Source organism: Enhydra lutris, unplaced genomic scaffold (assembly GCF_002288905.1).
Source record: "Enhydra lutris kenyoni isolate GAN:26980312 unplaced genomic scaffold, ASM228890v2 scaffoldscaffold6, whole genome shotgun sequence".
NCBI classification, from domain to species: Eukaryota; Metazoa; Chordata; class Mammalia; order Carnivora; family Mustelidae; genus Enhydra; species Enhydra lutris.
The window spans coordinates 24208336-24222025 of NW_019154090.1; the positions used below are offsets into that span (position 1 = coordinate 24208336).

A 13690-nucleotide genomic window follows, 5' to 3' on the forward strand; every position below is an offset into this window, starting at 1 on the left:
CTGGTCCCCAGAACCTCTGTAAAACCCTAGAATAAAGGGAGGAGTGGCCACAAGTGGTACCTTTGTTTAGGAGCCTCCTAAAACTCTGGGATCCTCAGGCCAGAGACTTCTAGCTGCAGGGACACATGTCACAATAAGCCACCCCAATTTCTATCTGCAGATCCCCCAGGACAGAAAGCCCAGTGAGACCGTGTATGGAATTTTAGCCTTTCTTGTTTTTTGGGGGGGAGTCAGGGGAGCTTCTTAAAAGGGGAGAAACGGTCAAAGACTGGAAGTTCCTTAATATTTACTTTCTGTCTACCTGGTGTTCATGCCCTCGTTTGGAGGCAGTGTAGAGAGCAAGATAGAGTCACTCATGTCAGTCAGGGGACTGAGTCAAGCAATGATGCAAGCAGCTAAGGGCATTGCAGCTATAAATCTAGTCACCTTAAGTCTTTTCACACCTATAGGGTATAAGACACAACTCAATTTCTCCAACACCATTGCTACCTATGACACATCTTTCTGCAAATTACTTAATATGATTGGCATATACAATGCTACCTTAATGCCAAAATCTAAAGCCAACCTATAAGACACAACAAAGGAAGAGAGCATACCGATATGTCCATTATCACAATTAGGTTCAACACATTTTTATTATCCTTTAGCTAATAAAACCTCAATTATACAAGGAAAATCGCCGATGTGGTGGGAAGCGTTGGAAATTGATTGTAATGCAAATTTAGTGACGTGTACTGATCCAGGTATGCAAAAATATTTCTTTTCATTGATCCAACCATCAGATACACAAGGCATGGAAATACATGGCCAGTACAGCACCATATCTATGGGAATATAACCAGAACTGATTCATCTACACCAATTTACATAGCTAAAAGAGTCAGCTTTGACAAATGTGGTGTACCACCCAATAGTTAAAGCCCATGTATTACTGAGAGACGATGTTGGAATATTACACATTGTCTGAGAAATTTCCATTGGAAGCCACAATGGATACATGGCATTACCAACACAACACCAAAATTCAAGCCAAATGTTTGAACCTAATTACTTAACCCTCTGAGGACTGTATACAAACCTATGCCACAGAGATTGGAAATAACCTTCCAAAAGGAACAACTCCATTTGTTCTATATACAACCCAAATGTAAAATTTATGCCACAGAGGCTAGGAACAACCACTCATGAACAGCCCAACCAACCACCCATCGACAGGATTAGACTTAGAAAGCCTATAGTCCTGGGTAGAGGTAGGCATTACTTCCAAATTAATTATCTCTGGAATTCAGAAAGCAGACATCAGGGCTCTTAAGCAGGAACTATCTGCATTTAAAAAACATGTGAACCCCTACTAAATCCAGTAGGACGTTTAGGTTCCAACACCTCAGCATTCAGAGAACCACATTCCATTGTCTCAACCGTGTATGATTATCATGCCCATCAACTGGAATTTAACTATAACACTGACCATAAAGTTCAGGCCCTCCAGCAAAATTTATTTAACCTTAGACATTTCTACATAAGAGAACAGCTAAAAAATAATTACTTCAGAATCAATAACCACCTGGAGAGAGCACGGAATGATATCAGAAGCATTATTGTAACAAGAAAAAGTATTCTAACTGGATGGAGTCTCTCTTAAAATTAGACATGTCCAGATCAGGTTTTGACAATACAGGACAATGTAAACTTTCATTATTAAGACTTTTAGGGGGTCAAAGCTTATTAACATATGATACAGATGATGTACCACAACAAACACATTATCGTACAGCGCTTCTGACAACACATACGCACTCATGGATTAATGGATATTTGCTATCTAAAGAGATGGTATTTCAGTGGTCTAATAACATGGATTATACCTGCCATAAACTAGAAATCAATGCTAATCTTTTTCCTTTAACAAGAACATCCATTGAAAATTTACTTTTGGACATGGGACACCTTAACTGGATAACTTGTGCTAATAACTTCTTAGAGGTCATGTTTGTTTGTTTTTTTTTTCTGAGATTTCTTTATTTATTTCAGAGAGAGAGAGAGAGAGAGAGAGAGCGAGCCTGTGAGCAGGGGGAGGGCAGAAGGAGAGGAAGAGAGAGAATCCTCAAGCAGACACCCCCCCTGAGTGTGGAGGTTGATGGGGCTCTATCCCAGGACCCTGAGATCATGATCTGAGCTGCCCAACCGACTGAGCCACACAGGTGCCCCTCAGAGGTCATGTTCTTTAATCATAGTAGAGTGAATGATACTATCATAACCATAGATTATGAGTGTGTTAAAATATTGTATGTTATTAGTGAACATTTAGTAATGTTACCAAATGGGTACCTTTGTCTCAGAATATTCATATAAAATTTTTTCAACATCTTATATTAAAGTAACATAAGTACTTTGGGTGAAAATTAACAAAATTGATAAACCCTTTGATGAAAACTTAGAAGGGCTCAAAGCAGCCCATAAAACCTTGACCAAGAAGCCAACCCACTTTGAGCATGCTACACAGGCCTCTCAAGCAGCCTCAGGAGTCATTAACACCAACTTAGCTGCACTGAACAAAAATATACAAAACTTATATAATAAATATTCCTCTCTAGAGTTATTAACAAAAATCCTTTAAACACATGGTTTGTTCTGGCTCATGGTCTGACGATAACCCTTTAAAATACTTAAAGGAAAGTAAATAAATAAACAAAATAAAATACGTAAAGGAATTCTCTCTCTGCACGTGTCTTGGAGTCCATCAGAGAAATCCTTCTCTCGCTTTTAGCTATTATTTTTGTTACATATCTTATTAAACATGCTATTAAAATGTTATGCAGCCTCAAGCTTAAGTAAGACAAAAAGACTGATTAACCATACCCTCACCATTCTTTTCTAGATGTGCCAAGACCCTATGCTGAAGATTCTGTACATATTTTTGTACTTTGATCTGCCTATAGTTGGCAATGTGGTTCTTATTTCATTTATTTGACTGCTTTGTTGATCTGTTAACTTACCTTAATAAAGTTTAGATTTAGTTTTTCTTCTTTTTGACTTCATTCTGACTAGATGTGACTTTGAGTTGGAGTTTTAAAATTTAATCCTTACTTAATTTTGCTTTATTTGATTCGGTTTAATGTATCTAACTTGTTTGGATTCGATGTGATCTTTGATTTATGTCAATTGACATTTCATATGATTTGAAATTTATTTGATTTTGTTTGATTCTCACTGAAAATACAATTGAATGATTTGGATTTACCTTCTTCCACGTTAGCAAACTAGACCTGCTGACCTAGTTTAAGACATATTTGATTCCTGTATGACCCTTACAGATTCGTCATGAGGAATCGCGCGGGAGAATGTAGACAGCAAGATGGAGTCACTCATGTCAAGCAGGGGCCTGTGTCAAGCACTGATGCAAGAAGCTAAGGGCATTGCAGTTAAGACCAGGTATCACTGAGACCAGCACCAGCTTTTGACACACTCCAAAGTGATAACCAACGGAAACAGGGGAGGCCTGTAAAGGCTCAAGACTGATTAAATCCCTCTTAAAAAGAGGATATTTGCAGCAAATTGTGAAGACTCCTCAGACACTGACCTCGCTCTGTCTGATCACTTCAAAGCCAGCTGCTGCTGAAGGCTGCCTGGTTGATGTCTGAAAACAACAGAGCTCCTTCTTATTGTTATGCTTGAACATAATAAGCAGCAAGAGCCAAGAGCTGACCCAGACCCGAGTGAGGCCTTATCTCAACTTCTCGCTCACAGAGTTTCACCTTCGGTTTGTTAACGTCCTGTCCTCCGTTCTGTACTGTTTGTTATGTGACTTGTGCTTTGCTTTGTGTGGCCCTTAAGAAGACAAGTTAAACACGTGGTGAAATGTTACCGCGTTTAAAGTATTGAACCTGCTTTATAATTGTTCATCGTGCTCTATGACTGAGAAAGCTGACCTTGTGGAAGGACACAGCCCATATGTGAGTCTTCATAGCGAACTCCTGACAGGCAATTTCGCGTGTTCTCAGGTTTAAAGGTCGGGATAACGTCTGTCTCCAGCAGAGAAGCGGACAAGCGATTAAGAAGGGGGCCCCATGCCCCGGAGACAGAGCATGCGCAGTCCCCGGGTCTTCCGCTGTGAAGGAGCCAGGAGTAAGGGAAAGGGATCTTTGGGGTCCTTTAAGGAAACAGCCACACACTTTGGAGCAGCCTACATATATTTGGGGTTTAGCCGGGCCCAAGCCAGGTCTTCTTGAAGCCCCGCCTCTGGGAAGCTCCGCCCCAACCTAAGTAACTGTACGCGCACCGGGTCCTAGGAAGGCACAGCTATTGGAAGTCACCGGTCCCCTGGAGGCGGCTGGGCGCGCTCAGCAGACGGGGCGGAGCACGCGGCAGGAGCAGGTGCTGTGGAAGAAGTGGCACTGGCAGGAGGCGCAGGGGTCGCAGCAGGCGGGCGCCGGCGACTTGCAGCTCGCTCGAGTAGCCACGCAGTGGGTGGGTGGCGGGGGCCGGGGCCGAGCCACGGTCTTCGTGGAAGAGTTTCTCTGCGGGAAAAAGCCGGGACTGCCCAAGCCGGCCACGCCCACCCCACCGGCCTCAAGTCGGCCTGGGAACTCCTTCGGGCAGCGGAGGCCCCAGACCAGACATCCCCACCTGCTGCCCCAACGATCCCTTGGACTTCATGCCCACCGGGGACCCCACGGGCACCGGCCTCCCCCAGTCATCCACCCCCTGCCTCCAAACCCATTAACATTTACTTACCTGGCTGGGCTTGGCCCACTTTTTTCCCTAGGGAATCCCACTCCGTTCTAGAGTTTTCACCACCTCTATTTTCCCCCTTCCAGTGTATTCCCAATCTCTTCTCAGTCCTGCCTTCACAGTAAATCGGATCCACCCACTTCTTCACCGCTTTGCTGCCCTAGGCCAGGCCACTATCCTCCCATTTACAGCCCAACCTGTGTTGCGCCAAACCCGGCTCTCCGAAGATGTATGTATGTATGAAGATGTATGTATGTATGTATGATGGCAACCACTCCGGCTTAAAGCTCCCAGTGGGTTATCTTTGAACTTAGAATCAACCATAAACTTCACTTTGGCTCTTGAGGCCCTCAGGTTTGGGCCCGCCCACCTCTCTGAGCTGAGCCGTTGTTACCTCGCTGCTTGCATTCCACGCATCAAACACAGAAAATGAGCAGCCATTAGCCATATGAAGCTTCTGAGTACTTGAAATGCGTCTAGTGCAAATGAAGTGTAAGGACCTATTTAGCCAGAGCGCTTCCATCAGTTACAGGATAACTTTGTTGTCTAAAACTTAAACTGTCCCTGCCCCCCTTCCCTCAGGGGACTTTCTTAAAAACACTTCCCGGAAACCAGCCCCGGGTAACAAAGCCCAGATACAAGGGTGGGCCAGGCCAGGTGGAGACATCCGATCAGTGGGGGGTTGCATACTGTCTCCCTAGCTACCAAGAAGTATGGGTCCCGCCCTTTGGGAGCCTTTTGGGAGCCAGTTCTAACCAAGGTGACAGGCTAGGTCAAATGTCTACTCTAGGGTAACTTGTAATTCAATTGGTCACTTAGGTGTGACCTAACATGACTGTGGAGTTTCCTCTGTGTGTTACAATCTCATTGGCCACCTGTGTGGCCAGGCCAAACCACATGGCCTTTGCCCTTAAAAGCTAGTCTGTGAAACAGAGAAAGTTCACCCTCTCTTGTAAGTGGCTGAACGTTCGGTCTGATTCTTTTTTTTTTTTTTTTTTTTTAAATTTATTTATTTGAGAGACAGAGAGAGCATGAGAGGGGAGGTCAGAGGGAGAAGCAGACTCCCCATGGAGCTGGGAGCCCGATGTGGGACTCGATCCCAGGACTCTGGGATCATGACCTGAGCCGAAGGCAGTTGCTTAACCAACTGAGCGACCCAGGCGCCCCCGTTCGGTCTGATTCTTGATGCTTGGCGCGGAATAAAGCTTTGCTTGACCTTCGCTTTATATCAGTCTCGCTCCTTTAATCATGGACCCATTATTGAGGGACATATCAGAAGAACTGAATCTTCAAATTTTATTTAATTTTAATTCACTTTTTTAAAAAGGTTTTATTTGTCAGAGTGAGAGAGTGAGCACAAGCAGGGGGAAGGGCAAGCAGAGAAAGAAGCAGGCTTCCTTCTGAGTAAAGGAACCCAATATGGGACTGGAACCCAGGACCCTGGGATCCCGACCTGAGTGGAAGACAGGCCCTTAACGGACTGAGCCACCCAGTTGTCCCTTAATTTACAGTTTAAAATAGAAGCAGTGTAACATTTTTTCTTTAAATAATTCTTTTCTTGTTGTTGTTAGGACTACAACTGACTGACTATTAAAATTTAGCATTGGAATTGAGATGTACTGTGAGTGTAAAGGGGCACCACCAGGTTTCAGACTTAGCACACACACACACACACACACACACACACACACAGTAATGTAAAATATCTCACTTTTCATATTGGTTACATATCAAAATGATAATATTTTGGATATATTGGGTTAAATAAAATATTACTGAAATTAATTATATGTACTTCTTTTTACTTTTTAAAATGTGGCTACTAGGAAATTTTAATTTATATATGTGGCCCACATTGTATTTTTTTCTTTCTTTCTTTTTTTAAGATTTTGGGGAGCAGCAGAGGGAGAGAAGCAGGCTCCCTGCTGAGCTGGAAGCCCAGTGTGGGTCCTGGGGTCATGACCTGAGCCCAAGGCAGATGGTTAACCAGCTGAGCCACTCAGGCCCCCTTCACATAGTATTTCCATGGGGAGTCGCTGCTTGAGATTACTGAATTTTTCAGTAAGTGCTGCTTCCTTGGGGAGGTCTTCTGAGATGACTCTTCCCTTCATTTTCATCACCATGCTTTAATTTCTTTACAGGGTTTATCATTATCTGAATTTATATTGCCTAATTATTGGCTTACTTGCTGTTTGTCTGTCTTCCCCACAAGAATGTAAACTCCATGACAGGGGGCTATATCTCTTGTTCCCTTGGATAGTCCCCATACCTAGCATGCAAATACATTTGTCAACTGTGTTTTCTTACATGTCAATCACCTGATCAGCTTGTTCACAAAAGGTCTAGAAAGGAGCAGGGGCTTTCTCAAGATCACACAGTACCAGGTCTAAGACAGGAATAATGTGTGCATTTCAATAATGCCTTAATCTAGTATTTCCCACAGTGTGGGAACCTGTGCCGCGGCAGTATGATTTTGGGTGGTATACGACTATTAAGTGACATAAGATCACATAGTGAGAAAGGACCCTCTTTGCAATCTCTTTCAACTTGAAAGTCTCCAGTTGGTGCCAATTTATCATTAATGCTTTCCCAACTCTCTCTTTCTTCCTCCCTTCCTTCCTGCCTTCCTTCTTTTATATTTTATTAATTTATTTAACAGAGAGCGAGAGAGCACAAGCAGGGGGAGTGGCAGAGGGAGAGGGAGAGGGAGAAGCAGGCTCCCCACTAAGCAGGGAGCCAGCCCTAGGATCTGGGGCTGGATCCAGGACCAGGATCAGGACCTGAGCAGAAGACAGATGCTTAAGCTTAACTGACTGAGCCACCCAGGCTCCCTTTCCCAACAGTTTCTAATCTGACTTTTAACACAAAGTAAAATCCCAGATTTAGAGCATTTGACAAGCAGCCCCATCCAGCTAAAATCCACTAACAATGTTTCATTTTCTTTATAATTATTTTTATGGTTACCTTCTATTTATGGCAAGTGATATTGATTTCCTATCATAGTTACATATTTTTAAGTTTTAATTTAATTTTTAAAATATTTGTTTAACTGAGAGTGAGAGAGAGCACAAGTGGCAGGGGGAGAGGGAGAAGAAGAAACAGATTCCCCACTGAGCAGGGATCCCACCCTGGGACTCCATCCCAGGACTTTGGAATCATGACCGGAGGTGAAGGCAGACACGTAACTGACGGAACCACCCACGTGCCCCTTGAGTTTTAATTTTAAACAAATATATTAAGTAAATAAGTGAAACTCGGTTATGGCAAAAATTGTCGGGGGTGCCTGGCTGGCTCAGTCAGTGGAGCATGTGACTCTTGATCTCAGGGTTGTGAGTTCAGGCCCCACGCTGGGTGTAGAGATCACTTACAAATAAAAGCTTTCAGAAAAAAAATTGTGGGAAGTCGTTCTGAAATACCTAAACTTTAGGAAACAGTGCATTCATTCAAAAGAACGAGAGATGGTGACCATTTCAGTCAGAGGGCTAGCTCATATAAGAAGATGCTTTTTAAGGACACCTGGGTGACTCAGTTGGTTAGGCGACTGCCTTCAGCTCAGGTCATGATCCCAGGGTCCTGGGATGGAGCCCCGCATTGGGCTCCTCCTGCTTGTGCTCGCTCTCTTTCTGGCCAATAAATAAATAAAGCTTTTTTAAAAAGAAGATGTTTTTTAGCATGCAAGCTATTTCACTTAGTGAAACTTAGCTCTCTGGGCTTCTGTGGGGGGTCTGATTCAGAGCTTGAGGCCAGGAAGCCTTTAGATAGCTTTCAGCTTCTTTTGTTCATGTAAGGCTGGAAAATCTTTCATTTAGTTCCTAGCTAGAATTCCCTTTTAAGTCCAGTCCCACCCCCACCCCCACAATGAAAACTCCTGGTCCTACCTTGGAAGATTTCTTCTTTTCCGCCTCTTTTCTACTGATTCTTTTGGATTTCTTGTTCAGTGCTTCAAAGAGAGACAGAAGGAGCAAAGCCAGATGTTTCTGGAGGTCACGAACTGCAATGAATTGGGAGGAGCCAGAGGGGGCTCCAGGAAGTCTCAGGGTGAGGGAGAAGAGGGGTTGGTTGGATGAATCATAACTTGGGACTTAGGCCAACAGGTTCTTGATAGCCTGGCTGCTGACCTGGAGTGACCTCTGAGGGAAGGCAAAGAGGAAATCCAAAAAGGCCCTGAAAAATGGGTTCAGTGTCATGTACACGGATGGACCTGTGTTTCTTGTATTCCTCTTTTTCATTTCTCAGAGTTATGGAGCCAAGCACACCTGATTTGAATCCTGACTCTGCCATTTAACAGCTCTGTTTCCTTAAGCAACCTACTTAATCTTCTTAAGATCCAGTTTTCTCATCTGTAAATAGGGTACGGTAATATCCACCTTGCAGGATTGTTTTGAGGATAAAAAAGTTATGTTTATAAAATGAGAAGACTGGCACGTCAAAGGTGATCAAAGGTGATACTTCCCTGATACATCGAGAATATTCTCTTTTCCTAGTGAGACGTAAGGCAGTGAGGGACATTAGTTTAGAACTTGTGTTCTAGAATTAAACACCTGGGTTTGAATTCTGGCTCTGCCAATTAAGAACTGCGTGATCTTATGTCAGTCACTTAACCTTAAGCCTCAATTTCCTCAACTGTGAAGTAGGAATGAAAATAGCACTCACTTTACAGTGCCTAGCACACAAGGAGTATATCTGTTACTATCGTTTTATCAGGTGAAGTTGAACAAGAAAATGTTCCATGCCAGGCTGTAATGCCCCTGGTATTTTCCCTGAGCAGTTATTTTCAATTCTCAACCCTGAAAGGACTAGTTAATCCCACACTCGGTTATATTCTGCAGCATTTTCTAACATTTTTATCATTGATTTTTAAGATTTAACATTTTACATTTTAACATTTAATATTTTTACAGTTCTGTGATTCAATAAGTTTCAGAAATGCTAAGTTGAACCAAGTTCACGAAGTGTCTTGACTTCAGGGTTTCTCAGAGCCTTTAACATGCAAAAATTGTTTATGAAATTGGTGGTATACAGGGCTTTTTAAAGCCATAGGAGTCAAGGAATATTTTATTCCTCGAGGATTGCTTTGAAGAATAAGCAAAAAGGAGCTCTGACTTATGTCAGTGAACCCTGGGGAGCATGTTTGACATCCTGTAGCCCCTTCTCATGGGCCAGAGTCCAGAGACTAGGCACCAGGACAAGCTACTTACCTACAATAGAGACAGAAGGGAAATCCAATATTTTCACGGAGGAATTGTCCCTTAGGCTCCTGTCATCCCTGGGCTTTTCTTCAGGTGCCAGGTGGCTGTTGGGAGTGAGGAAGCACAGGGAGACCAGTAGGGTGGCTAGGAGTAGGTAGAGGATATTCATCCCTGGAGGCCTGAGTGGGACAGAGAAGGCAGTCAGGCTGGTGGGCCAGGAGTCCTGGCAAGAGGATGTGTCATCCTCTTGCTTTCGTTGTGTTTCTTTGGGCTGGTGCTCTGACCCATTTCCTAAGTGTCCCGGTAGAGCTGGAGGACCACCAAGGCTTAGGACAGGAAAGGGGGGCTGATGAAGGATGAAGAGAGAAAAGGAGAGATGGGGAGAGGAAGAGAGACAAGGCAAGGAGGGGGATTAAAGCCAAGAGAAAAGGAATACATTGCAGTTTTCTCTGTCATCCGGAGCATGGGGTGATGGTTTTTATTTATTTATTTTTTTAAGTCAGTGGGTGCAGGTGACCCTAGACCTGGGCAGAATTTTTGAATGGTCCCCAGTAGTGCCTCACTGTGGCCGAGGTTTTACTAAGGTGCAGAGGATAAAGCTCATAAGACTCTCTGAGAAACATGCAGTGATAAATGGCATCTTCAGACAAGTGTATGTTGTTGCATTTGCTGTATTCCCATGTCCAGAGGGAATGAAATGGTATGGTTTGTACGAGAAGTATGGACCTGTTGACATAGCCTAACTGTATTTACTGACTTATTACTAGCTGGATTTTGATGAAGCAGACAGATCTCAGAGTGGATTTATTCCCATGAATCCTTTGTTTGGCTTAATCAGGGCTCAAATCTTCAGTAGCGTCTTCACTTTCTCTGAGTGTGGGATCCCCACTCCTCCCCTGCTCTGTGGGCTGCTCTCTCTGGCCTGGGGAAAAACTGAGGCTGCTTTTCCAAAAATCTCTCTGCCCTGCCATAAAGCACGGTGGGTAAGAAGAGAATAAAAACAATCTGCTTATGCTGGTCCTGCCCACTCCTGGGTTCCCCTTACAGAAGCCTGGCAATTCCTAGCCTACTCCTCCCAGCCTAACAAACTACAATTAATAAAATAATAATTTCTTAGAACCTAAGTAATTTAGTGGAACTATATGACTAAACTGAGTCTGAGAAGGGTGAAATCTCAGTGGAATTAATCTTATTTGTATGTTGGGAGAGGGCAAAGAATGAATATTCCTTGCACCAATCCTGGGGAAGGATATGTATATTCTAAATGTAAGATAGGCCTATAATGCCTAGTTGTATTATCATCCTCAGGGTCAGATTTTTTTTTTTTTAAGAATTCAGAATTTTGTGGATTTTAGAAAGCTAATATCATCTATATCGTAAATTAAACTACATACAAGGGTTCTGGGAGCACTTATATAAAATTTTTGCTACTTCTGCAGCAAAAAGATGGTGATATTCATAATAAACAGGATAAAAAAGACTATGAATTGACTTGTATCAATTGAGGATGGGTTTTGTTGCCAAGAGACTTCAGGTAAGGTCAGGTTTTGCTGCCAAAGGAAGAAAGAAAACTGGCAGTTTTCAGACTTTTGGGATTTTGCAATTTCAGGTAGAGGATTATGGACCTCTACAAACCCTCATTGCTGTTACTACTCAACATGGAACACACGCTCCCTGCTATTAATACAGGATAATAATGCTGACAGCAATGACTACCTGTGCAATTGTTTCTCAAGAGTAATTTATCTTCCCCTTCTGTCATGGGGAAGACTCTTCTTTGATCTGTGTATCACTGGAGATAATTCCTTCTCTTAAACTTATCATCTGGTTTAAGTTACTGCTTAGGATTTAAGATGAGTTTCTGTTCAGCATGGTGGATGTAAAGAATCCAGAAAGGGGATTAGGTTAGCTGGATGTACTTGCTATTTAAGTGGCTGTATGACCCTGGACCCATCTGGGCCTCTGCTTTCTCATCTGTTAAAAGAGAGGCTAGGACTGCATGATTTAGTACACATTATGAGGCACAGAGTTGAAACTTTAAATAAAGATTTGTTTAATGAATGAAAGAATCTTAAGAACTTCCTATTCTAAAATCCTATGAATCAGTGATATCTGATTCTTGCTTCCTGGACTTTGGAACAGGTTAAACAGTTGTACAAAGATTTTGTTAAGGCCACCCTTGAATCCTTAAGAATTAAGGGATTTGCAAGTACCTTCATGTGACTGAATCTGATTAAATCCTGGAAAAGAGGGCACGGAAAGTCATGGCAAAATGCAATTGGCTGTATATCTCAGAAGTCTTGCTGGTGTGTGTGTGCATATGTGTATTTACGTGTGTTGTGCCAGCACATGGGTGCTAATGAATAAGGGCTCTAATTGAGGAAATATGGGAGACAACAGTATCCAGATCATCCCTGAATATGATAAAATGAGTAGACAGTATATCAGTACAGAGTACACACTCACTGTGCAGTGCAGACATTCCCTTAGCTATGGCACTGGGGGATAGCCTGATATCTTAATCCTTTAGGGTCAAGCCTTGGTCCCCAAAGCAAAAGAAGGGATTATAATTTCACAGTGATGAGGAAGGGCTAACCACCTATTAGAACAGAGGTATAGTGAGAGATAAGAACTGAGGAAGAGGAGAAGGCACCAGAGTTTTCCTGAAAAGAGTGAACAATATTAGCTGCTGACCATACTAGGTGTTAATGAGGTGCAGCCCTGACATCCTGCCTTGGGTTTTGCTTGTGGCATCAGTGAGGGGAGCCAGAGTGTTTGGGAAGCCAGCAAGCTGGCATTACTGAGAAGGTGACCGGGCTTTGTTGGTTGTAATAATGGCTTCTACCAGTCTTGCCAAGCACCAATTGCCAGGGACATAGGGGTCTGGGTGAAGCTCATCCCCGTGTAGGAAAAAAGTGGTCAGAGGCAAAGTAGTGTTTGGTAGAGGCCTAACACGGAGGAGCATCTCTTATAGGCCAGTGGTGCTGGAGGCAGACTCTCCCCTGATCAATCTTTTGGAACAAAATATATACTTGGGAATAAAGAGTAATTAATCCAGGAGGGAATCTTAACCTTTAAATTATCTAAAAACCTTTGCCCGTATGTTCATTTTTTTTTCTGGGGAGAAGGTCCATAGCTTTCTCTGGATCTATAAGGGCCCCTAAAATGCTCAGAACCCCTTTTTTGCAACCTGAGTGGGGCTCATCCAGAACCACAGGCACATGAGAACAGAGGATACTTTTTTTTTCTGTCCAGGCAATAATTGAGTTCTTGGGAAAGTGTGCTTTTTGGAAGGGGCATATCATTCCAGTACTGGTATAAAATAAATATAGTACTGAAGCAAACCAAAGAATATAAACATTATGGTTGCATTTGTGAACAAATATCAAAACTCCTTCAAATATAGATATGCTTATAGATGCAAAGAAAAAAGAGTGGAAGGATACACATAAAAATTTTAATAACGAATACTTCTTAGGAGTGGAATTGAGGATGGCAAGTCAGGTAGAGACACGTGCTTCTTCGTGTACTTCTGTATTTGAATTTCCTTTTCAAGAATATTATCACTTTGGGGCACCTGAGTGGCTCATTTGGTTAAGTGTCTGCTTTCAACTCAGGTCATGATCCCATGGTCCTGGAATGGAGCCCCACTCCCTGCTCAGCAGGGAGTCTGCTTCTCCTCTCCCTCTGCTCTCCCCCTTCTTCTCTCTCTCTCAAATAAATAAATAAAATCTTTAAAAAAGGGAGAGGAGCAAGATGGCAGAGGA

At 42.9% G+C, this 13690-nt stretch overlaps 1 protein-coding gene across 1 annotated transcript; it reads right to left on the reverse strand.

Annotated features, from left to right (window-relative positions):
• Nucleotides 1-4343: 4343 nt before the first annotated feature.
• Nucleotides 4344-10092, reverse strand: LOC111141926 (agouti signaling protein). Its single transcript, XM_022494792.1, has 3 exons — nt 9933-10092; nt 8613-8674; nt 4344-4520 (listed from the first exon to the last, which is right to left on the reverse strand). The coding sequence occupies exons 1-3, from the start codon at nt 10090-10092 to the stop codon at nt 4344-4346; spliced, it is 399 nt and encodes a 132-aa protein (XP_022350500.1).
• Between the last annotated feature and the right edge of the window lie 3598 nt (nt 10093-13690).

Bases quoted from the DNA above. Each gene is read 5' to 3' on its own strand.
- LOC111141926 (XM_022494792.1), bottom strand. From the start codon at position 10,092: ATGAATATCCTCTACCTACTCCTAGCCACCCTACTGGTCTCCCTGTGC. The intron at 8,675-9,932 runs GTAAGTAGCTTG...CTCTCTTTGAAG, and splicing joins CCCTTCTGTCTCTATTGTAG to CACTGAACAAGAAATCCAAA. The intron at 4,521-8,612 runs GTAGGACCAGGA...TTTTTCCCGCAG, and splicing joins AAAAGAAGAAATCTTCCAAG to AGAAACTCTTCCACGAAGAC.